This window comes from Typopeltis vanoorti, chromosome 2 (assembly GCF_054136105.1).
Source record: "Typopeltis vanoorti isolate ZY-2024b chromosome 2, IOZ_Tvanoo_1.0, whole genome shotgun sequence".
In the NCBI taxonomy this organism is placed as follows: Eukaryota; Metazoa; Arthropoda; class Arachnida; order Uropygi; family Thelyphonidae; genus Typopeltis; species Typopeltis vanoorti.
Genome location: NC_143550.1, coordinates 90,634,036 through 90,656,317, shown reverse-complemented (window position 1 = coordinate 90,656,317; position 22,282 = coordinate 90,634,036). Strand labels below are relative to the sequence as shown.

General features: G+C 35.1%; 1 protein-coding gene across 1 annotated transcript; it reads left to right on the top strand.

Annotated features, from left to right (window-relative positions):
* On the top strand, window positions 1-19,390 carry LOC150109243 (histone-lysine N-methyltransferase SETMAR). The gene is made up of 2 exons (XM_090406649.1): window positions 1-248; window positions 18,460-19,390. The coding sequence occupies exons 1-2, from the start codon at window positions 138-140 to the stop codon at window positions 19,231-19,233; spliced, it is 885 nt and encodes a 294-aa protein (XP_090262775.1). The 5' UTR covers window positions 1-137; the 3' UTR covers window positions 19,234-19,390.
* Window positions 19,391-22,282: the final 2,892 nt, after the last annotated feature.

Genomic DNA, 22,282 nt, shown 5'->3' with positions numbered 1-22,282 from the left:
TGCAAGCTGCTCTTTATATTTTTTGAAACGATGGTAACTTTGGGTAGTCATTGAATAATCTTAATTTATAAGGAAGGAATAATGAGAAACTTCAGAATTTTATGAATAATAACAAATACTATCCATAATTTGATACGATGGCTATGCCTTTTCATAATATTTCTGTGGAAGACATCAGTAATGGCTTGGAGAATCACCGTGTATCATTTGTAAATAATATAAATTCTGAAAATCTTTCGAAAATTAAGGTGAGGATCTTTTATTATTTTTTCCCCAATCAGTAAGTGAAATGCCGAATTCCTTTGGATGACCATAGCAAAACTTTTACGGGCAGGAACATTTTTATGTGTTATTCACTTTAGTATACATGATTTCATGTTTCTTTGGGGACATATTAATGTTTGAAAATATTTAAATATTAAAGTTTTAACTCAGACAGCAACACATCAATAATAATGAAATGTAAAGTCTGTGTATGACTTAAGTTTACGAATAGCCAGGTGCAAAAAGCACCTGCAAATATTTAAGTTCGATTCTTAAATAATGTACGCTATTTTGGAGACTTTTTAAAATATACCCTCTACTCACTGTTTGCAGAGTTTTGGAATATTCTTATTTCCTTGTGTCTAAATTAAAAGGCAGAGAAATATAATAATATTGGATATTAATTAAAAAGAAGGATAGTATGAATCCTCCATCTTAATATATACTTATATATAAAGTTTCGAAAATTTACCAGAGAGCTTATGAAAATGTTACCATCGAAATTGTATGGGTTTACACTACTTAAATACAAACTCTGTTCAGAAGCTCTATGTTCGCATTTTATTAGTGCTTTAATTAGGTTTCACTGGCCTGACAGCTGTTTCGAACGTTGGTTCTCGTCAGAATCCTAAAAAGCAATAGCTTTCTCTATACCTTAGCAGTTCTATCCAGAAATTCAAATTCATCGTAAGTGAACTCTCGGTAGGTGCATAATCAAATTACTGAAGTATAGAGCCATAATATCCTCCATTGTATAATATTGATATGTAAAGTCTAATATTGAAATGTAAAGATCAGGCCATATCTGTACTACTGTGCTCAAATCTTGTCACTAGGATTTCGAAGGAGTGAAGACACTGAAGAAGATGCAGAGGTAGCTGACAAAAATTATTTAAAAACTGTGGAATTTGTTAGCTGTGAGAATCAGTTGAATTTGTATAATCTGTAGAGTTTGGCAGATTGAAGATGAAGGGGTAATGTAATTGAGATGTAAGAGATGTATTTTGGATGATGGAACAGAAGGAAGAGATAAGATCTAAGGACCATCCTTGGAAATTGTACAAAGGAGTGGTGAATAAGAGAGTGCATTTTATATATATATATATATATATATGGAGAGTGGTGGGTGAGTGTGGAATGCATTGCCTCAAAATGTTGTCAATGCTAGTAGTGTGAATGAGTTTAAGCTTCAGTACGATAGATATAATATGCCAGCCTGGTTAGTCAAGTAGTTAGCGTATTTGATGTATGTGATTATGAAAATAGTAGTGGTGATGGGTGGTAGATGGCATTGGTGTAGTTGTGGTTTGTTGGTGGAGACAGTTGTAGAGTAGGTGCCCACCCTTGATGTGTCTTTGGACTCACTGGAGGTGTCACAATAATAATATGCTTCAGGAAGGAGAGATATTTTTGTGTTATGTCTGTGGACTTTTGTTATATATGTATGCTTCTTATACAGCATACTTTAATATAATCTGTATTTCCTTTATTATTATTATTATGCTGATACCTCCTGGAATCGAGATGAATCTTAATTTCAGGAGGAAACAAGCAATAGTAAGATGTAGTCTAACAGAAATAATATTATCATGCCTCATCTTAAATTGATTAAATGTTTGGACACTTACCATCTCATTCAGTTAAGCATTTCAGTCACCAACCACTCTCCATGAAAGAAAAGTCATTCTTTCATGGAGAGTGAAACATCTTTATTCAGTTTCCAGGAATGACCTCTTGTCCCCTTCTCACCTTCACTCATTTGAAAAATATCCTAATAACATAGCAAATTGGAATGTAAGCCATAATTAGATGAATACCTACATACTGTTCTTATTATAAGCAGAATTTTTGCCCAACTATTAACTACATCTTCAATATGACTTTCAAATTCAACAACTAGAACAGAAACAGGAAGGCTCAACAATGAAAATGCAAGCTACATGGTGTGGAGTGGCATGGTCTAAAATACATTAAGCTCCTAACTATACAACTTTAAACAAGAGATAATTAATTAATATTCAGGTTCAGATAGTGTTGTAAGGTTTCACAACTGTGTTTGCATAAGCATTCTATAAGATAATTTACTTTCATGATGGACCTTGATCTTCTTTTAAAATGTGTTCTACTGAAACACTACTGTGTCAGGAAGTAAATTACATCAAGTCCACCTTCCTCTTGCAAATGGTTTTACTGAGTCTTATGTCAACAAAATCATTAATAACTCTAAAGTTTTGTTGTTATCTGCTTCCTAAAGAGGTACTCATCATGTCACCATTCATTTTATTAAAGGTGTATGTGTGTCTGAAGGAATAGCCAAACTACTTTGATCTGCTGGCCTATGGGTGTCCTTTTGTACTATTAACGATATTTCTGCTCATTAGACTCTGCAAAAGGATAAACTTCTGCCTTTTGCCCACCCTGGAGTCTGTAAAATTCCTTGCCAATGTGGATTATCATATTTTGGCCATACTGGTCAAAGGATCAGTAGATCAGTGGCTAAACATTGCAATTAACATCTCGATTACATTTTCCATGCTTGAACAGTGGAACATGCTATCTCCACAAAACATCAAATCCTTTGGAAGAAGATTAAGGTCTTTCTAAAAAGTAACTGTCTTATGGAATGCTTATACAAATAAAGTTGTGAACCTTACTACGCTATCTGAACCTAAACAGAAATGAGGGACTGGAATTATTTTGGGAAATAGTACTTCACACAATCTTATTTTTTTAATCTTAATAATTTTTAATATTAATTAATTGTTTCTTGTTTAAATTTGTATAGTTAAGATTTTAATGCATTTTAGACTATGTCACTCCATATCTTGTATGTGTAGCTCGTATTTTCATTGTTGAGTCATCCGATTTCTGTTCTACCTTGTTTAATTTGAAAGTTTGAAGATGTCCTTGATACTTGGTCAAAAATTTTGTGCTTAGCAATAAAATTATTATGTAAGTACAATCCATAGATGAGGTTCATTTATCTGAAAATTAGCCTAGGTATCTATTTTGTGTGCTGCTCTTAAACAATTTCTGTCTCAATCATGTCACTTCCTCCTACAGTTATTTACTAAAGTCTGAAAGTTACATTTCCTCAATCCATCATCACAGTCGATATTCCACAAACCTGATACTACATTTGTTCCTCCTCTGAACATTTTTTAAGAACTTGCTTCTCTTCCAGAAATTCAAGCAATCAAAGCCTTGTCGTGACGAGAATCGAACTTAGGTCTATTCCAATCGAAGGGCGCAATGTACCGTTGTTCTTCCAATTGCGCTATGGAGGCATATAATATAATACGGAAACAAATAATAACAGCCTTAAAATTCTGTGTCCTGTGGCACCTTATTGACTTTCCTATTCCAGTCTACTGCACGTCCTCTATGGTAAAACTTCTGCTGATACCATTCACACAATTTCGGCAATGTGACATTGCCGAAATATAGGAAGTATTTATTAAAGTTTCTTTTAATTAATATTCCAGACGTTGTAAATTGCTTAAATAATTTAATAGTCATGTGTTGCCAACTTATAAGCCTTTCTACAGGGATTATAAAAAGAGTGAAAGGTAAAAGGGGAAGAACCAGAGGCCATTCCATAGTTCTTCTGGAAGTTAAGAGTGTGATGAAGAGGGCTGTGAGGAATAGAAGATAGGACAGTGTTGGAGACTTGAAATAACAGATGATTTAATTTCTAATTTCAAACTATTGATAGAACGCTAGTAACAATGTATACTTATGTACCATTATCATAGTATCTTGTACACCTCTTGAGGGTACATATGGAAATGATTATAACAAGGTAGAAGATTTGGTGGAAGGGGGAAAATGCATATACATTAATATATCTAGATTTTGTTAAGTCCTATGATAGACTGCTACATGATGGATATTTAAATTGGGTTTGGATAATTGTTGGAGCATGGTAGGATATTAATTGTGTGAATGGTATCAGCAGACCTTTTACATAAGGGACGTGCAGTAGACTGGAATAGAAAAGTCAATAAGGTGCCACAGGACACAGAATTTTAAGGCTGTTATTATTTGCTTAATATGTTGATGATACTGAGAGAGACTGGAGATATGCAGTTGCCAGCAAATATACAAAGCTGGCAAGAGATATGAGAAGTGAAAGTGACGTTGTAAGCCATAGATAGATGAATTGGCAGAAATTAATTACTGTATATTCATTTGGCAAGGAATGAATTATGGACATTGGAATGATGATAGAGGCTAAAATTTAGAGATTGCATTTGAAGACCTGTAAGAACAATGGAAATGATGAGCAACAGATTGTCATGTAGAAATTGTAAGAAACTGTAAGAGATTACAGTTACACTTGCCATAATCAGGTTGTGTTATGACTGTCCGCAGATTGTCATCTAGTTTTGAAAAATAAAGGTAACCTGAAAAGGATCCAAAGAAAGGTAATGTCAGGTCTCTGGAACACTGGGTATGACATATTGAGGCAATGACATCTACAGAACCCAGTGTTTATCAGTTAGTACTTATTAATGCAGAAGTGACTTTTCATACAGTGGAGGAAGACCGTAAAAACAGACATATATATTATGGGAATAGTCGGTCATATCATAACTGACTATCCCATATGGAATCTTTATATGAACTGTTTCAGTTGAAGGTGAATTAACTGATCTTATATATGGGAGTAATCAGTCATTGGTACTATTTAATTTTTCCATTTTTTACAAAGAGAAAGAGATTCAGATGTTAATTGCACACACTATATTTTGACTTCCAAATTTAAACATGCTCATGGTTCTCTAGAATTCGTTTGTTGAACAAATATCGGAATCCTTAAATGTTTCCGATATGCTTGCTATCTTGGATGCGTGACTATGAATGTTGCTGAAGTTTTGGACTTAGAAAAGCATCCAAAAATACACAGCTCTGAATCTGTTTCAAACACATTGCAGAAAAATTTTTATTCTCTTCATAGAGTTTCAGGACATGTTTATTCTTTTGTCGATGGCAGTTTTTTTTTTTTTTTTTCATCCATGTGAGTAGTTTTAGCCATCAAGAACATAAGGTTCAGTAGCTAACATTATTATTGTCATCAGACCTCTATGAAGTCAAAAGATTTGTGGGAGGTTGGTCACTACCAAACCACCTTAAACTTGTTTGCTGTTTCTGTAAATTACACTCAGGTAATGGCATATAAACTGTGGACTCCAAATAGGAGAGTTCAACTTGCCTGGAGTGCATTCAGAAAATTGAAAAACATTTTTCAAAATGATGATGTCCCACTCTGTTTAAAAAGGAAGACATTTAACCAGTGTATACTTCCAGTCATCTCACATGGTTGCGAAACTTGGTTGCTAACAAGAGCACTGGCAAATAAATTAACAACGCAAAGAAAAATGGAAAAGTTGATGCCAGGCATCACATTAAAAGATAAGAAGCGAAACACCTGGATAAGAAGCCAGACTTGCATCACTGACATCATTCTTCACCACAAGTGACTAAAATGGAAATGGGCCGGACATTTATCCAGAAGAGAAGATGAACGATGGACCACCATACTTACGTACTGGATTCCTAAAGAAGGGAAACGAAGCTGAGGACATCCTAAAAGAAGGTGGAGTGATGAACTGTCAGAGTTTATTGGGGAAAGTTGGTCAACTATTGCCAAGAACAGAGAAAGATGGAAAGAACTGGAGGAGGCCTTCATCCAGCAGTGGACAGAAAATGGCTGAAAAGAAGAAGAAGAATGGCATGTCATCTAACCATTGCTTCCAAAAAAAAAAAAAAAAAAAACTTTGTTACCCTATTTATATTCTTCCCTGTACAACTTTCAGTATTTTAATTAACATATTAAAAGAAAGACAAATGCGTAATAATATTCTAAAAGCTATCATAAGTAAATATGAAAATAATCAAGTACAAATAAGATTAAATTATGAACTATCATATCCAAGAGAGACAAACCAAGGAGTCTGACAGGGATTTCCCTTTCAGCAACTTTTTTTAATATTTATCTAAATGAAATAATAATAAAATGAAATAAAAATTTCCATCAAGGTATTAAACTTTCTCCTACTGTGAATTTACATACTCTCTTTTTTGCTGATGACCAAATAATAATTACAAATTCTGAAGATAACTTACAGAAAGATATTTTAAATTTAAATGAAATAGCCAAAGATTATGGAATGATAATATCAGCAGAAAAATCAAAAAGAATGGCCTTTAAAGGACAAGATCCAATAAGAACAAAAATAGTAATATATAAGATTTTAGAACAGGTGAAGTCATTTAACTACCTCGGATGTATGATTACATATGAAAATGAAAAAGATATAAACCTAAAAATTGTGAAAATATTTAAAAATGACAGGTGTAATTAACTCTATATTTAAACTTAATCTAGTTCAAAAACAAACCAGACTAAAAGTATACAATACATTAGCCCAACTAGTCCTGTTATATGGAAGTGAAATTTGGACATTAAAACAAAAAAAAACAAGTGAAGGTTACTAACAGCTGAAATGAAGTTTATGAGAAAAACTGCGAAGTATACTCTATTCAGTCACAAAAGAAATTATGAAAGAATTAAACCAGGAATCAGTAATAGAAAAAAATTAAAAAATATAAACATAAATGGATGGAGCTCATTGAAAGAATGAAAACAGAAAGATTACCAAAACAAGCCTTAAATTACAAACCATTAGGAAAAAAGAAAACTAGAACTTCCTCTAAAGAGATTCAGTGATAATATTTAAGGCCAGAACAGGCCACTCTAAATCCTTGAAAAGCATGATGATGACAACTTTCAGATATAACTTGCTCTTTTGTTATTGTCTTCCTCCATTCATTCATCACTGACACTTAGAAGCCATCACAGTCTACAACCTACCAAGTGTCCTTATCTTTCATAACATTAATTTTATTAGGATAATGTGGTTAGTGTTATTCTTATTAAATATATTTTATTTCTAAATTACATGTATTCTTCTGGCCAGTTTGTCTGTTTTGCAGAACGAAGGAAAAACACCTTGCACTTCCTTGTGAAACCGACAACTCACCTTTAGTTGAAAAGCCTTTATAAAGATGTTCTCATCCTAGTCACAATTTGCTGTTACTGTCCTCCAGTATATAAAAAGTCTCTTCTGCATTAATAAGCATTAACTGCTCACCACTGGGTTCTGTAGATGTCATTGCCTCAATTTGTCATACCCAGTGTTCCAGAGACCTGGCATTACCTTTGTCACCCTTTCTTTGGATCTTTTCAGGTTACCTTTATTTGTCCATAAACTAGATGGCTTTCTGTGGACAGCAGTCATAGCACATCCTGATTAATGCATTGTACAGTATAACTGTAACCTCTTTATTTCTACATGTTAATATGCTGCTCATCATTTCCATCAGTTACATTGTCCTTGCAAGTCTTCAAATTCATCCTCTAAATTTTAGCCTTCTGTCAACACTCAAGTGCACCTAATTCATTATTTGAAAACAGATTAATACAGATTTGAAAACCTATGAGCATTCTGCAAAGCATAGGGTTTCAAATCTGTATTATGAAGTGTGCCCACTTATCTACCCGCTTTGCATATCTGCTGCCAACTGCATACTTCCAGTTAAGTGTCTCTCAGTATCATTAACATATTAAGTAAATAATAATAGCCTTAATATTCTGTGTCCTGTGGCACCACAGTTAATATCCTATCATGCCCATAACTTTATCCAACCTAAATATCCATGTCATGTTGCACTTCACTTCATTGGAGGCCTTAACCAAATCTAGATATACTCTTGTATATGCATTTTCTCCCCTTCCAACAAATCAACATTTACAGAATGCAGTTCTTAGAACATTTGAAAGGAGGACATATTGATCCACATCTGTAACTTGTAGAGTAGGTGCCCATGGGAGGGCACCTACTCTACAAGGCGCAAATGGATTATTCCTCAACAAATTGACAAAGTTGCAACTGTTGTTGTATTACATGAAATGAATAACATACAAGGGTCTCATACTCAAGCTTTGCTTCATGGTGATGCAGAAACTTGACTACAGTGTGTCTTGATGTTCTTAGCTCGAATAGAGGTGGATGATGCATTGCTGTGGACGATCTTGTGGAGTGTCAAGACACATATTTTACCTGAATGGTAGTGTTAATTCACAAAATTGCTGCATTTTGGCTGCAAATAACCCTCATGTGTTCCATCAGAACTCTTTACACTTACCAAAAGTCACAGTGTGGTGGTTTCACTGCATCATTTATTATCGGTCTGTACTTTTTTCGAAGAACTTTGCCTGACAGTACCAGTGACTTGTGCTGTCTCTGCTGCTCAGTGTTGAGAAATGCTGCGCAACTTTGTTGTTCTGCAATTGCAGTAGCGAAGATGCGATATTCGTGCAGGAAGGAGCGCACCACCTTGCATTGGATTGTCGGTGCAGCAAATGTTATGAAAACACCTCACAGAGCAATTAGTCGTGCATTTCCCACTGCATGGCCACCTTGTTTGTCTGATCTCAACCCCCTGTGACTTGGTTGTGGGGGCCATCTGAAATGTATGGTGTATGAAGGACATGTTCCTGATTTAGCAACCTTAAACGACAGAATAATGCAATGACATGCGAGTCAAATCAATGCAGATCTGTTGCATTGTGCTGTAAAAAATATCATTTGCAGAATGCGTTTCTAGAACATCCGAAATGAGGACATATTGATCCACATCTATAAGTTATACAAAACACAAAAATTGATTCGTTGTGTCTCTTTTAGCCATTACTATTTAATTAATCCCAAACCATGCACTTACAGCACCAAATGTCCCCTGGTTGCAGAATTTTGTACTATTTTTTATCTTTTGTAAATAAAAACCTAAAAAAAGATATAAACCTAAAAATTGTGAAAATATTTAAAAATGACAAGTGTAATTAACTCCCTGAGTCAAATCAATGCAGATCTGTTGCATTCTGCTGTAAAAAATATCATTTGGAGTGTACTTACACCAAGTTTGGTTGAATTTCATCCAATACATTTTTTGTTACAGGGTTCTGAGCACCTCCTCTTTAATTATTTCTACCCTGTATAAGGATAAAGGATTAAACAAAAATATTGTTTCTAGGCAAGTTTAAATAATTTGTAACCAAGTGAAGAGACTTTCCACAGCTAAATCTAATCCAGGGTGTTTTAATAATAAGTAATGATGAAACCTTTTCACTATTTATAAATAGGAAATACAGGAAAACTTTGCTTAACACAAATTCGATATGCAGGATAATCAGTTAGCGTGATTGAGTGAAACGATACTATTTCCCACCTTAAGCGAGTGATTAATTAGTTGACGTGATTTTTTTACGTTATGCAAAATTTTTTGTCGCCAATCTGCAGCGAGTGGCAGCACTTGTCAATGTAGCAGGCAGTGGAAGTGTTGCGGGCGGTGGCCAGCGACACTCAGCAGTTGACTCAAAGCTATCGTCGCAAGCACAAGTGCAAACGCTGATTTCGTGCTTAATCATTTTTCCTTCATTTTGTTTTAATTTAAATACCTATAAGGCTTTATAATGTTCAGCCCTTGATATGAAAAAGAGAAAGACTGATAAAGAAGACAACAGTAATAAAAAGAGAATAAAAGTAATTATGTTAAAGGAAAAGATGGAAGTCATTATGAGACATGAAAATGATGTTAGTAATACAATGATTGTGCGAGACCTGGGATACAGTGAGTCTACAGTTCGGACTATATTAAATAAGAGCAAAGAATAAAAAAAAACAAGGAAAAGTTGTTACTGCTTCTTTAAGCATGCAGATCACCCAAAATAGAAGCCATTTAACTCCCCAACCGGCCATGACATCTATAGATGTCCAGCTAAATCTGGATACAATTCTGTAACACCCATTGAATAACATGGATAAGAAGTGCAATTTGGTCTCACTATTTCATCCACCTTGCCAATAGGGAGGTTAATGATTCAGATGGAATGTCTTCTATCACTGGATTAAGGTTGCAATCAAAAAAAAAAAAGAATAGCTCTTAGTACAAGGAATATTCAGGCAAAAGCTCTCAGCATTTTTACCTCATTGAAAGAAGCCAGATTTCAAGAGGAATGTGAAAGCTTCACTGCGAGTTTAGGATGATTTGATCGTTTTAAAATTGAGCTGGACTGCATAATGTAAGAATAACTGGAGAATCTGCTAGTACTGATAAAGATTCTTCAGCCAAATTTCCTAAAGAATTGCAAAGGATAACTCAAGAGGGTGATTATGATGATTGTCAAATATTCACTGGTTTCTTTTGGAAGCGTATGCCGACAAAAACTTTCCTGGCTAAAACTGAAGCATTGTAAATGTGATGTGTGTGTTTTTTATCTATTTTGATATCCTTTATTTTTTTTTATTAATATCCCTGTCGTTACTGCACCATTGTAATATCTTAGGGTTTTTCTATATTTTACTTTATCTTATTTCTTTATATCTCTCTTCTATATTATATATCTTATCGTCAATTCCCAAATCTTTAACTTGTCTCTTTCCCTTATACAACTCTATTAACTTTAAACTTATATCCTCCTGTTCCTTATTTTTATCTCCAGTATTCCTATTTTTATTATACCAAGTATCGTATCTCTAGATATTTATTGAATTAGTGACTGCGCCTCAGGAAATCCTTTTATGGCATTAAATATTACTACTTTCGGTAGATATCATTCCTTACTCTTATATACAGTCATGGCTATCCCTTTATCTAATTCTCGTATTAATTATCTATCTTCCCCGCTCACAAGCTCGGTTGTTTTTATTTTAGAACAGTGCATCAAAGAACTAAAATATCAGGCAACACTCTATTAATATTTAAACAACAAAATTTTAATTCACATAAGACAAATTTTACACTGCATTTTCGATAATAAAAAAGAAACATCACAATTCAAATCTGCATAAATAGACTAGTTAAGTTCCTGCATTTTCTCACACAAATCATATCACATATTTAACTAATTTTCTTAATATCACATAAATCATTTATACTGAGCAATGGTACTTATTACTTAAATGTTAACTCTTACTCACCGAACACAACAATATCTTTTACACACAATTGCTGTGGGATTGGATGGTATACCATCCAATCCCACAGATGTATTGACATTGAGCTTTTGTAATAGACTACTCACCTCCACTTCATTTACCACAATTCTCGTATAATGTATTGGTTCATTCATTCTTGCAATATCACCACCTGGATGATATATTCTTGCAAAGTGCTCACTCAGTAATTCAACTATATCAACTGATTTGGTTACCTCTCTACCATCGGCATTCTTTAAAATCATTCTGCCATATACATTTTTTCTTTTACTTGCAGCATATCGAAAAAACTGTTTGGGATTCTCTTTAGCCTGCATGGCTAATGTTCTTTCATAATCCGTTTTTGCTTTTCTTACCACACTTGTTACCCTTCTGGCCTGCGCTTTATACCATTCATGTGCCTGCCGGTCACCTTTCTCCTTAAATTCCCTCCATAGGTGTTTCTTTTTTTGCAGCTCAAGCTTAATGGTGTTATTCATCCATTTAACCTCTACTTGATTTATTATTCGGACTCTAGGTATACAGTCAGCCATTGCCTAATGCAAACACTTCCTAACCGCCTCCCATGCACTATCAACATCTATCCATTGCAGTTTTAAATGCATGGCACTGAACCAATCAAACTCCTAAGCTTGTCATACTTACCAGCCCGATAATTCCACATGTACCCTGTCTTAATTGTAAATTCCACACCTTTAGCCACCTCCCAAGTCAAGACCCTATGATCACTCTCACCAATTGGTGGCAATGTGATCATATTCATTACAGCCCAATTCTCAGATGCAATTACTAGGTCAAGTACTTTCTGACCCCTAATATTTTCCATTACATGCTGTCGCAGATAGTTATCCCTTAATAATCGCATAAAATCCAATTCCTTCCTCCCGTGTGTCATTCCACACATAAATTTGAGGAATTTATATGAGTCTATCTTTATATATGTGGAATTACAAGGCTGTAAGTATGACAAACTTAGGTGATTTCTTGAAACAATATTATGGTATGAGAAACTACAAGGGCTGGATGTTGATAGTGCACAGGTGGTGATAACGATGTGTTTGAAGGAAGTAATAGTAGACTGCATACTTCGTCAGTGGGAATTAAATAGCATCATTAAGCAGGAGGGTAAAAAAAAAAAAAAAAACAATTGTGGAGTGAATTCAAAGAGAAAGATAAGCAGCAGACACATGAGAAGCACAAAGCACAGGCTATGATCAGTATAGTAAAAGGCAGTATCAGTGGAAGGTTATGAAAGATGAGAATATTATGAGAAATCAGGATATGAGAGGAAATTAGCAGTATAGGTGAAAGGTAATTTCAGAGTTAATTTTAATGAATGCTGATGGTAGAGAGGTTACTAAAGCAGATGAAATAGTTGAATTACTAAGTGAATATTTTGCAAGATTATATCATTTAGGTGGAGATATTGCAGTAACAAGAGAAGCAAGGGCTTTTAGGGAAATAACGGTAGATGAACTGAAGGCGCATAGGATAACACTCCCCTCAGGGGTGCGCCAGTGGTGTCCGGTGCCTGCGTGCAAAACTTTAGTTGGTGCCCCTATCCCCCCCTCCAATAAAAAATCACTTTAAAAAAACATTTTTTTAAAAGTATTTCCTCCTCTTTGGCACCTGTGTGCATCACACACATTGCACATATGGCCAGCGCTCCCCTGACCCCCCCCCCCCCCCCCAACAGGCTTGGGGGGGGTAGTGGATAGTGGATAAGAGGGTGCTCGATGGAAACATAGCAGAAATTAGTTTATTCAGGAGTAGAGTCAGCAGAAAACTTGTTACTGGTATTTTACAGAAATGCAACTATGGGAGTTGATGGTATACCAACTTGATTTTACGAGAAGGTGCTGAGGAATTTGCAGTGACTTTTACCACTTTCTTTAATTTAAATCTCCGCCCTGAGTTTGTCACAAGGGGCTGTAGAGGGAAAAATAATTTCAGTGCATAAAGGAGGCTCCAAGACAGAGATAGCAAATTACCGACCAATTAGCTTCTCAGGCATCATGGTCAAGGTATTGAAGAAGTTGGTTAAGCACAAAATACATTGAGTAGACAGAATGAGAATACTATATGGAGACAACATGGTTTTGTTGAAGGGCAGGCGATGCCTCAGTAAGTTAAGTTATTCACCTTTTATAATACAGTGACAGCTGAGTTGGATAAAGGTAATGGGTTTACACTGATACTACTAGACTTTGCAAAGGCTTTTGACAGGACACCAGATGGAATTCTAATCAATAAATTGCAGCAGATGCGAATGGATGTAAAATTGGTGAAGAAGATAAGAGGGTGTTTGGAGATATAGCAGAAAGTAGTTTATATTCAGGAGTAGAGTCCAGCTGAAGGGTTGTGACTGGTGACATGTTACAAGGTTCTGTTCTCGGGCCACTACTGTTTAATTTGTACATTGATATAGGAAATGATCTGAGAGGAACTATTCCATTGTTTGCTGATGATGCAAAATTGGGTGGAGCAATAGTTAATAAAGATGTTAACATTTTGCAGGATCGTTTAAATAGATATGGGCAAAGGAGAAATTTAATGTGGCAAAGTGTAAGGTTATGCATTTTTGGGTGGAAAAAAAAAAAATTATCACCCGTGTGCCATATTGATGGAACTGTGCTCCAGGAAATTGATGAGGCTGGTTTTTTTTGGGGGGGGGGGGGGGTTAGTGGATAGGGAGTTGAAGTTTAGAGGACATTTTGCAAAAGTGGCTAAAACAACTGATCAGATTACTTGGTTACTGAAGAACACCTTGAAAATCAGAGATAAACAAGTTATTATATCTCTTTATAGGGTTTTGGTAAGACTCTATCTTGACTGTCATGCACAGATCTAGTCACCTGGGTCTCTTCAGGATGAAGATGATGTGAAGAGGATCTCGAGGTAAGTGACAAGATGGTGACATGTCTATGGAATACACCTTATTTGTGGATTACAGAAATTGGTTGACAGATGGATGAGGTGGATATGATTGCGACATACAAACTACTGAAGAGTTTTTACAGGATTAATACAAAGAAAATTCTTTAGATCAGATGTAGTGGTGGGAGAACTGGGGTCATCCTTAGAAATTAAAGAGTGTTGTTGGCAAGGATGTGAGGACTAAATTTTTTTGCTTGGAGAGTGGTGAATGAGTGGAATAGATTGCTGGAGTCTTTTGTGGGTGTGAATACTGTAAACAAGTTAAAAGCAAAGTATGATAGTTTTGCACAAATGTTGGATAGTGCTTTGCATAATGTTTGGAGTCTCCTTTGATGAATCTTCCGTCTCCATTTCATTGCTCATATAATAATAATGTCTTTGTATTTGGCTCATTGCCTGTTTCTTTGTAGTCATACAAAGCTTTATGTTCAGAGTAACTATTTTAAGTCATGAGTTACTTGTTGTTGGGAGTTTCTTGTGTTTTGTTCTTTTTAGTTCTCAAATTAGACATAAAAAGCACATGCTATGTGACTTTTGTCTGTTTTGAATGTTGCCAACTACCTCCCCCCACTCCCAATTGTCTTCCATATTTGGGACATGGAAGACAATTCATATCCCAAATGTGAAATGTGCAGAAAAATCTATAAACAACCCAGGCTCAGCTGGTTCTGGCTGTTGGTACATGGTTAGGGGCCCCTATTTAGGATTACAAGGAAAATTAAAGGATTCAATCCTCTGACACAAGGTAGAAGTCTCATGATGACGGTAAAACGTGTCATTAGAAAATTGCAGATGGCAATACAGTTTATTGCGTACATCTGTAATACTGCAGAGCAGAAAGCAAATGGAGAAACCACCATGGCAAGCAAATCTACATTAATGGCCCAAGTAGGGGAATTATTGATGCTATTTCAGATAAACATTTGCCATGGAAATATTTATAGAATATACAAGGGTGGTCTGAAAATTTATTTACCTCGACCATAGATGGAAACCCTATCGGCAAGATTTTTTTTTTTTTTCTAAGTTGGTACATCTGTCATAAGCATCCATGTGAAATTGCAAGTCATTATATCAAGTAGTTTGTTTTATACAGCTGTCTAAAAAAAAAAGTGTTGTCTATATCCCTTGAAATGGATAAAATTGAGTATCATGCAGTTATCAAATTCTTTGTAAAAGAAGGTTTAAAGCCAAAAGAAATTCATTTGAAGTTAATAAAAGTTTACAGGCATTCTTCTCTTTCATTTTCAACAATTAAGAAATGGGCTGCTGGGTTTAAATGTAGCCATACCAGCCTTGAAGATGATCCAGGTGAAGGATGTCCAAAAAGTGTAACAACACCAGAAATCATTGATCAAATGCACAATATGGTATTGGATGACCAGCGAGTCAAAATGTGTGAAATTGCAAAAGAACGCGTAGGATATATTTTGCATGAACAATTGCATATGAAAAAGCTTTGCGCAAAATGGGTGCTGCGCTTGCTCACAGCAGATCAAAAAACACACTCACATGAAAATCTCTGAACAGTACTTGGAGCATTTCAATAAGAATAAAACTGATTTTGTGCATCGATTTATTACTATGGATGAGACTTGGATTCACCATTACACACCAGAATCCAAACAATAGTCAAAACAGTGAATAGAAGCCAGTTGTTCAGTGCCAAAGAAGACAAAGCCGGTTCCATCAGCAGGAAAGGTCATGCATCGGTGTTTTGAGATGCTAAAGGCATTTTGTTTATTAATTATCTTGAAAAGGGTAAAACAATAACCAGGGAGTATTATTCTGATCTTTTAACCAGACCCGATTTGTAGAAGAAAAAAATCATCTTTCATCATGACAATGCACCAGCCCACAAAAGTGTTTTGGCAATGAGAAAATTAAGCGATCTGTACTATTAATTGTTGGAACATCCACCTGTTCCCCAGATTTGGTCCTTCTGATTTCTATCTCTTCCTAAAACTAAAACTCTTCCTTGCTGGTCAGCGTTTTTCTTCCATCAAGAGGTGATTGCAGCTGTAGAGGGGTGTTTTGCAGATGTTACTGAGGACCACCACAGGGACAGGATAATGGTACTGGAGCATCAGATGAATAAATGTATTAGTCTTAAGGGAAATTATGTTGAAAATAAAAATAATTTTGAAATTATAAATTCATTTTTTCATTGTTATGCCGAGAACTTTTCAGACCACCCTTGTAGAATGTGAGAACAGTGAAAATGCGAGTAGGCAGAAGTTATACCTGCTGGACTTGACTACAGACAAAAAAAAGATTTGAATACCATTAGAACAATAGGCAAGTTGGTTTCATTTGAACCTCTCATAATGGATTTAGATTTATTGTTGGCTTTTTTTTTGCTATCTCTTCCTAAAACTAAAACTCTTCCTTGCTGGTCAGCGTTTTTCTTTGAATCAAGAGGTGATTGCTGCAATGTAGGCTGAGTATGATGCTGAAGTTTTATTCTCAACCTATTCATGGTGTGCTGAATTTTTTTTTTCATGGACTGTTTTGGAACACTTATTGCCAATGCTATCCAAGCCTTAGATAGTGGTTGGTAATTTTGGATGGAGTGAGGATTCAAGGCATTCATTCCAGTTAAAATTATTTCTGTTATTTGATTCAGGAGAACTAAAGCAGTAATCATACCACAGAAAGGAGGAATAAAAGTTGTGGTTGACCCATTTGGCACTGTTCTAATGCCAGAGGACATGTTACTGAGGATGGCTGGGTCTGAGTTGCAAAGTGTAGAACTGACATCGATAGTGTATTCAGAAGGGAAGGTTGTTAGGAAGAGGTCTAGGGTATTGGCAAATATAGTGAGGACCATTTGGCATTCACGTAGGAAGGTGGATTGTCTGTGTTAGGTCATTGCTAGTGACAAATACCTTGGCATCTCTGCCTTCTTGATCAGTAGAAGTGAAGATGGGAAATCAGTTTGAGTTACGGATATTAAAGTGCCCAGGGAAGATGATTTCACGATTTGGGTAGTTTGACTGCAGAATATGAAGCTTTAGAGTTAGTTACTCAATAGTATAGTTACTCAATAGATGTTGGGAATGATGGAGACAACAAATGGATACAACATGGGTTGGTAGGGAAAGGAAATGGGGAGGGGGGGTTAAGGCTTTGCACTCTCTCTCTCTAACATGGAATGTCAATTCTGATGAATGCACAAGTGCTACCCTTGTGGTGGAAGAACTTATGCAAGGTGTAGTTTAGGCAGTTGAGATCACTAGCTGAGGTTCTGTAGGAATAATAAGTCTTCATGACTGTAGGTGGTGATGCACATACTTTTTGCTGTTTAGGCCATGAATGTTTGTAAAGTGGATATGGAAACTTTTTTTTTTTTTTTTTTTTGTAAGAATTATTAATCTGTTGCTTTTTTGATTTTTATTGTTTTATGTAATTATCAAAAAAAAAAAGAAAAAGGCTCTCAAAACTTTCAAGTTTCTATATTTATTCAGTTAGTTTTTGCGAAAGATTTATTTTGATCCTCAGTAAAGCAGAATTTCAGTAAGTTGTTTTCCTTTGTATGGAAGAGGGAGGATTACATAAAGTGTAAGGGTATGCAATGGAGCATAAAAATTTTGCAACATGCGTGGACTTGATAGTTCCTCCTGCTCGATAGTGGGCTTGAGAAATTGTTTTACTGCTGTTTCCTTAAATGGGGGAATGTTGGTTCCTATAGTGTATTTGGCATGTCTTTTCATCCACATTGCATGTGAGAAAGAGGTGGGGGGGGATGGATAGTAACTGGAGCTCTTGTTGTGAAGACCAAACATGGAAGGAGGCCACCTCTAGTAAGTAAGGTGATAATGTTTCACCGAGTGATGAAGACACATACTTCCTAGAAGTATAAGTACACAAGTCCTTTAACTGCATGAAGGTCATGAAGTTAATAATAAAATTTAGGTATTAGTTTTGGTCCACACAAGGTAAACAGGATACAGATCCTTCAGGTTGAAGTAGTAGATAGTTTTATTGCCCATTGTAGATGCCATCCCCCTCCTTCCTTCATAAAAGGGGGTTTTACTAATGATTTCCTGAAAATTTTGTCTGTTTCTTGCTTATGAGTTTACATGCAAACTAGTGTAAGTTGAAATTCAGAAGTTTGTACCTTGTGTGTTGCATTTATATAAAAATTTCTCTATTGGAATATTTATAGACCAGTAATATTTTTTGTATATTACAGTATGTTGCAAGTAATGTTCCTGGTCCAGGAGCAAGAAGAGAAGAGTTTGAAACATTTCTTCCAGGATGTAGCTGTAATGAAGTTGAATGCTCTCCTGATTCTTGTTTATGTCTTGCACTATTTGGCATTAACTATGATAAAAATAAGTGCTTACTCCCTGATAATGTTGGACAATATGGTCATCCAGTCATAGAATGCTCACGGTTTTGCAGTTGCCAGAAAATGTGTACTAATCGAGTAGTTCAGCATGGAATGGAGCATAAACTTCAGATCTTTAAAACAGAGAAAAAAGGATTTGGTGTAAGGACAACTGGTGCAATACATAGATATAGCTTTGTGTGTGAGTATGCAGGTGAAGTAATTAATAAAATTGAAGCTCTGAGAAGAACTGAAGCCCAGAATCCTGAGGACAATAATTATATTTTTGTTCTTAGAGAACATGTGCAGCATAGTAGTACAATTGAAACAGTTATTGATCCAACAAAAATTGGTAATGTAGGTAGGTTTTTAAATCATTCATGTAATCCAAACCTTTTTATGCTACCAGTAAGGACTGACTGTATGGTACCAAAACTGTGCCTTTTTGCATCATGTGATATTTCACCTATGGAAGAGCTTTGTTATGATTATGGTGGAGGATTTACTTTCTCTGAAATTACACAGAATGATAAAGTTAATAACACTGAAAAAAATTCTAGTTTAAAGGCCTGTTATTGTGGTTTTGATAACTGTCAAGGAACACTGCCATATGATCCTTTACTATTTGACGAATGAAAGTATGTTTTTGGTGTGTGTGTAACTTCATTTTAAACTTTGTTTTCCTAAGCCTGTTATATTTATATATTTTTGAATCACTTGCATTCAGAATCAGATTAACAATATATATATTTGTAATTTCAAGAATATAATAAATAAAATTATTTGTAGTGTTCTTTTGAGTATCAAATATTATTTACTAATAATCTCCACTGAAATCTCTCTCTCACACACACAGTTGGTGACATATTATTATTCAAATTAAAATTAACTTCAATTTTCCCAGTATTTCTGTTTATATTTTTCTTTATACAGAAAGTTCAAATAACAGGTTTCTGATGGCTTGAACTTATTTGTTCAATGTAAAGAGAGAAAAATCATCATAGATCATATTTCTGTCCCTAATGTTGAAGATCATTATTGCAATATTGATTTTGGGGAAGGGAGGAACTAAAAGGTTTAAGTTTATTAATAACGTCAGGATGCCAAGACATATCATTTTTTAGAAGCCTTTTTAATGTCTTTTTCTGAGAGTAAAAATGTTCTACTCAGAGACCACACTATTTATAAACTACTGGATTATTATCCTACTAAGTCTCAGAAGAAAAAAAAATTAAAAAGGTTTCTAAAAATGTCACATCTTGGCCTCCTGAAGTTGTTAAAAAACTTTTTAGTCCCACCCCAGTATATACAGATTGCCAAAAATTCATAAACTTGACTCTCCTCCTTTAAGTTAGCAAAATCTTTAATTCCACCTACTAGCTACACTTCTTCTTATATAAAAAATTCCACTCATTTTAAATCTTTAATCCAGAATTTAGTTTTAAACAGTTATGGTATTATGGTGAGCTTTGATGTTGCCTCCTTGTTAAAAAATATCCCCATTTCTAAGACACTAAATTTACTGAAAAATGCTTTTTCCCCCAGACAATATTGATATTTTAAATTTTTCTATCCATACTGGTTACTTCTCCTGGAAGGGCACATTATATAAACAGATAGAAGATACTTCCATTATCTCTTGTCCCCTCTGGCCAATTTCTATATGGAGCATTTTGATAAAAATGCTCTTGATGCTACCAGTCTCAAAACGTCTATTTGGTTATGATATGTTGATGATGTGGTCTCTATTTTGCAACTTGGCTCAGACACATTAGACTCTTTCCTTCTCTACTGCAACATTCAACACCCCAGAATCGAGTTCACTATTGAAATTATTATTGTTACGTGACACCTCCAAGGAGTCCAAAGACTCAGAGGGAAGCCACTTACTCCCTTCTCAACAATATGAAATCATCAAAACCCTTATCAACAAAGCCTCCAACTTCTGTTCCATCCAAGCTTCTCTTATAGTAGAACTTGCCTTTATTCACTAAATCTTCTTTTTGTCCAGTAGTTACAATGCCAAAAAAAACCCTATAAATTATCTGTCTCTTCCACCTCCTCGCATCTCTCTCTCAACATAAAGACTACAGTAATGCCATTACTATTCCCTATAGGCACTTCAGAAAAAATAGCCAGAACTTTGAAGAAATATAATCTCTGTAATGCCTTCTCTTCTCTGCTCTCCTAGGGATCTGCTTCCTTCCCTCTTTATTCCAGGTGTTTGTAAGGTTCCCTGCTCTTGCAAATTATCATATTATGGTCAGACTGGGAGAGCTGCTAACATCTGCCTATAAAAACACACAAAAATACATCTGCCACCATGATTGTGGTCAATCGGGATACTTTATATGGATACTTTACACAGAATCAGATGGAAGAAAAACCACTGTTCTCTATTGCAGCAAATACAAATTTGAAAGACTTTTTAGAATTTGCAGTATATACTTAGAAAGCTAGCCTAATCTTAATAAATATGGTTGTATTAAACTTCTGAAAATTTGGGAAACTTTAATTCTTAGGTCTCTTGCCCAACATCTAAAGCTAGTCAACAGCACCCACACATGACTTGAGTCTTTATTTATTCTATCTAATTTCTTCCATTTATTGTTTCCTGTGTGTTTTTGGGTGTTATTACAATTTTAACATTTGTATTCCTGATGATGTCTATGTGACTGAGATGAAATGTCGAAATCGATTAAACCTGTTGTTTAATTATTTCTCTTTATGCTCTAAGCTATTCTATTAAAGTGCAACATGAATGTAAATCAGCAACCAAGATGAAATACTCAAACATGTTTCACACCATGAAACATATCTTATCTGTATTATATAATGCTATATGACGGGTGTTCAACCCATCAATCGCAGAGCAATTTTTGGTCGATCTCTTGTGTATTCCTCCTTACTTACAAATTTAATTAAAACTGAAAACATATTTTATTTATCATTATTTTGTATTATTTTTAATTCGCTTTAAGTGTATTGCTATTGTTTATTTATTTTTCGTTAAAATTGTCAAATCAGTAATTTTCTTAAAAGTCCGGTTAAATTAATTAATTTGGATCAGTGGAAGTCAAACAGCGAGCCGAGTGAATACGATTATAAGCAAAGTGTAAAAACTCGATTGTAGCTTAAATATTAAATATTCCAAAGCACATTACATCAATTTTTTACTTAGGTTAAGTCCCATATGAATAGTGTAAAAAAATAAACTTTGTCTCGGTATAGTTTGTATTAGATGTTTTTGTAAATAACTCTTTTGAAGCTAACTGTATATACTGCTTTAATAAGAATATGTTAGAGTGTTAAAAACAAAGGCAATGTTTTTGTCGCCGAAGTTGTACATGGCGGCATTAGAAAGATTGTTATTGAAACTTGTATGTATGAGAAAGGCTTGGAGGCTCTAAGTGTAAACATCTCCGAAGTCAGTCAGAAAGAGTTCAAACAACTTTCTGATGGTGGCAACTTACAATCAAAAGAAAGCGGAGGAGAACAAAAGGCATGCCGAACTTGAAGATGAAAGACTCATACCGATTCTTTGGGAGTTGCCAAACTTTGAGATGCCAGATTTTTATTAGGCCTCCTTTGAGACCTCATGCGAGGTCTCAAAGGAGGCCTAATAAAAAGGGACTGAAGCAAGCAGAAGGGGTCCCGGTTCCAGAATTGCTGTCAGAGAGACTGC

Bases quoted from the DNA above. Each gene is read 5' to 3' on its own strand.
- LOC150109243 (XM_090406649.1), top strand. From the start codon at position 138: ATGGCTATGCCTTTTCATAATATTTCTGTGGAAGACATCAGTAATGGC. The intron at 249-18,459 runs GTGAGGATCTTT...TGTATATTACAG, and splicing joins AAAATCTTTCGAAAATTAAG to TATGTTGCAAGTAATGTTCC.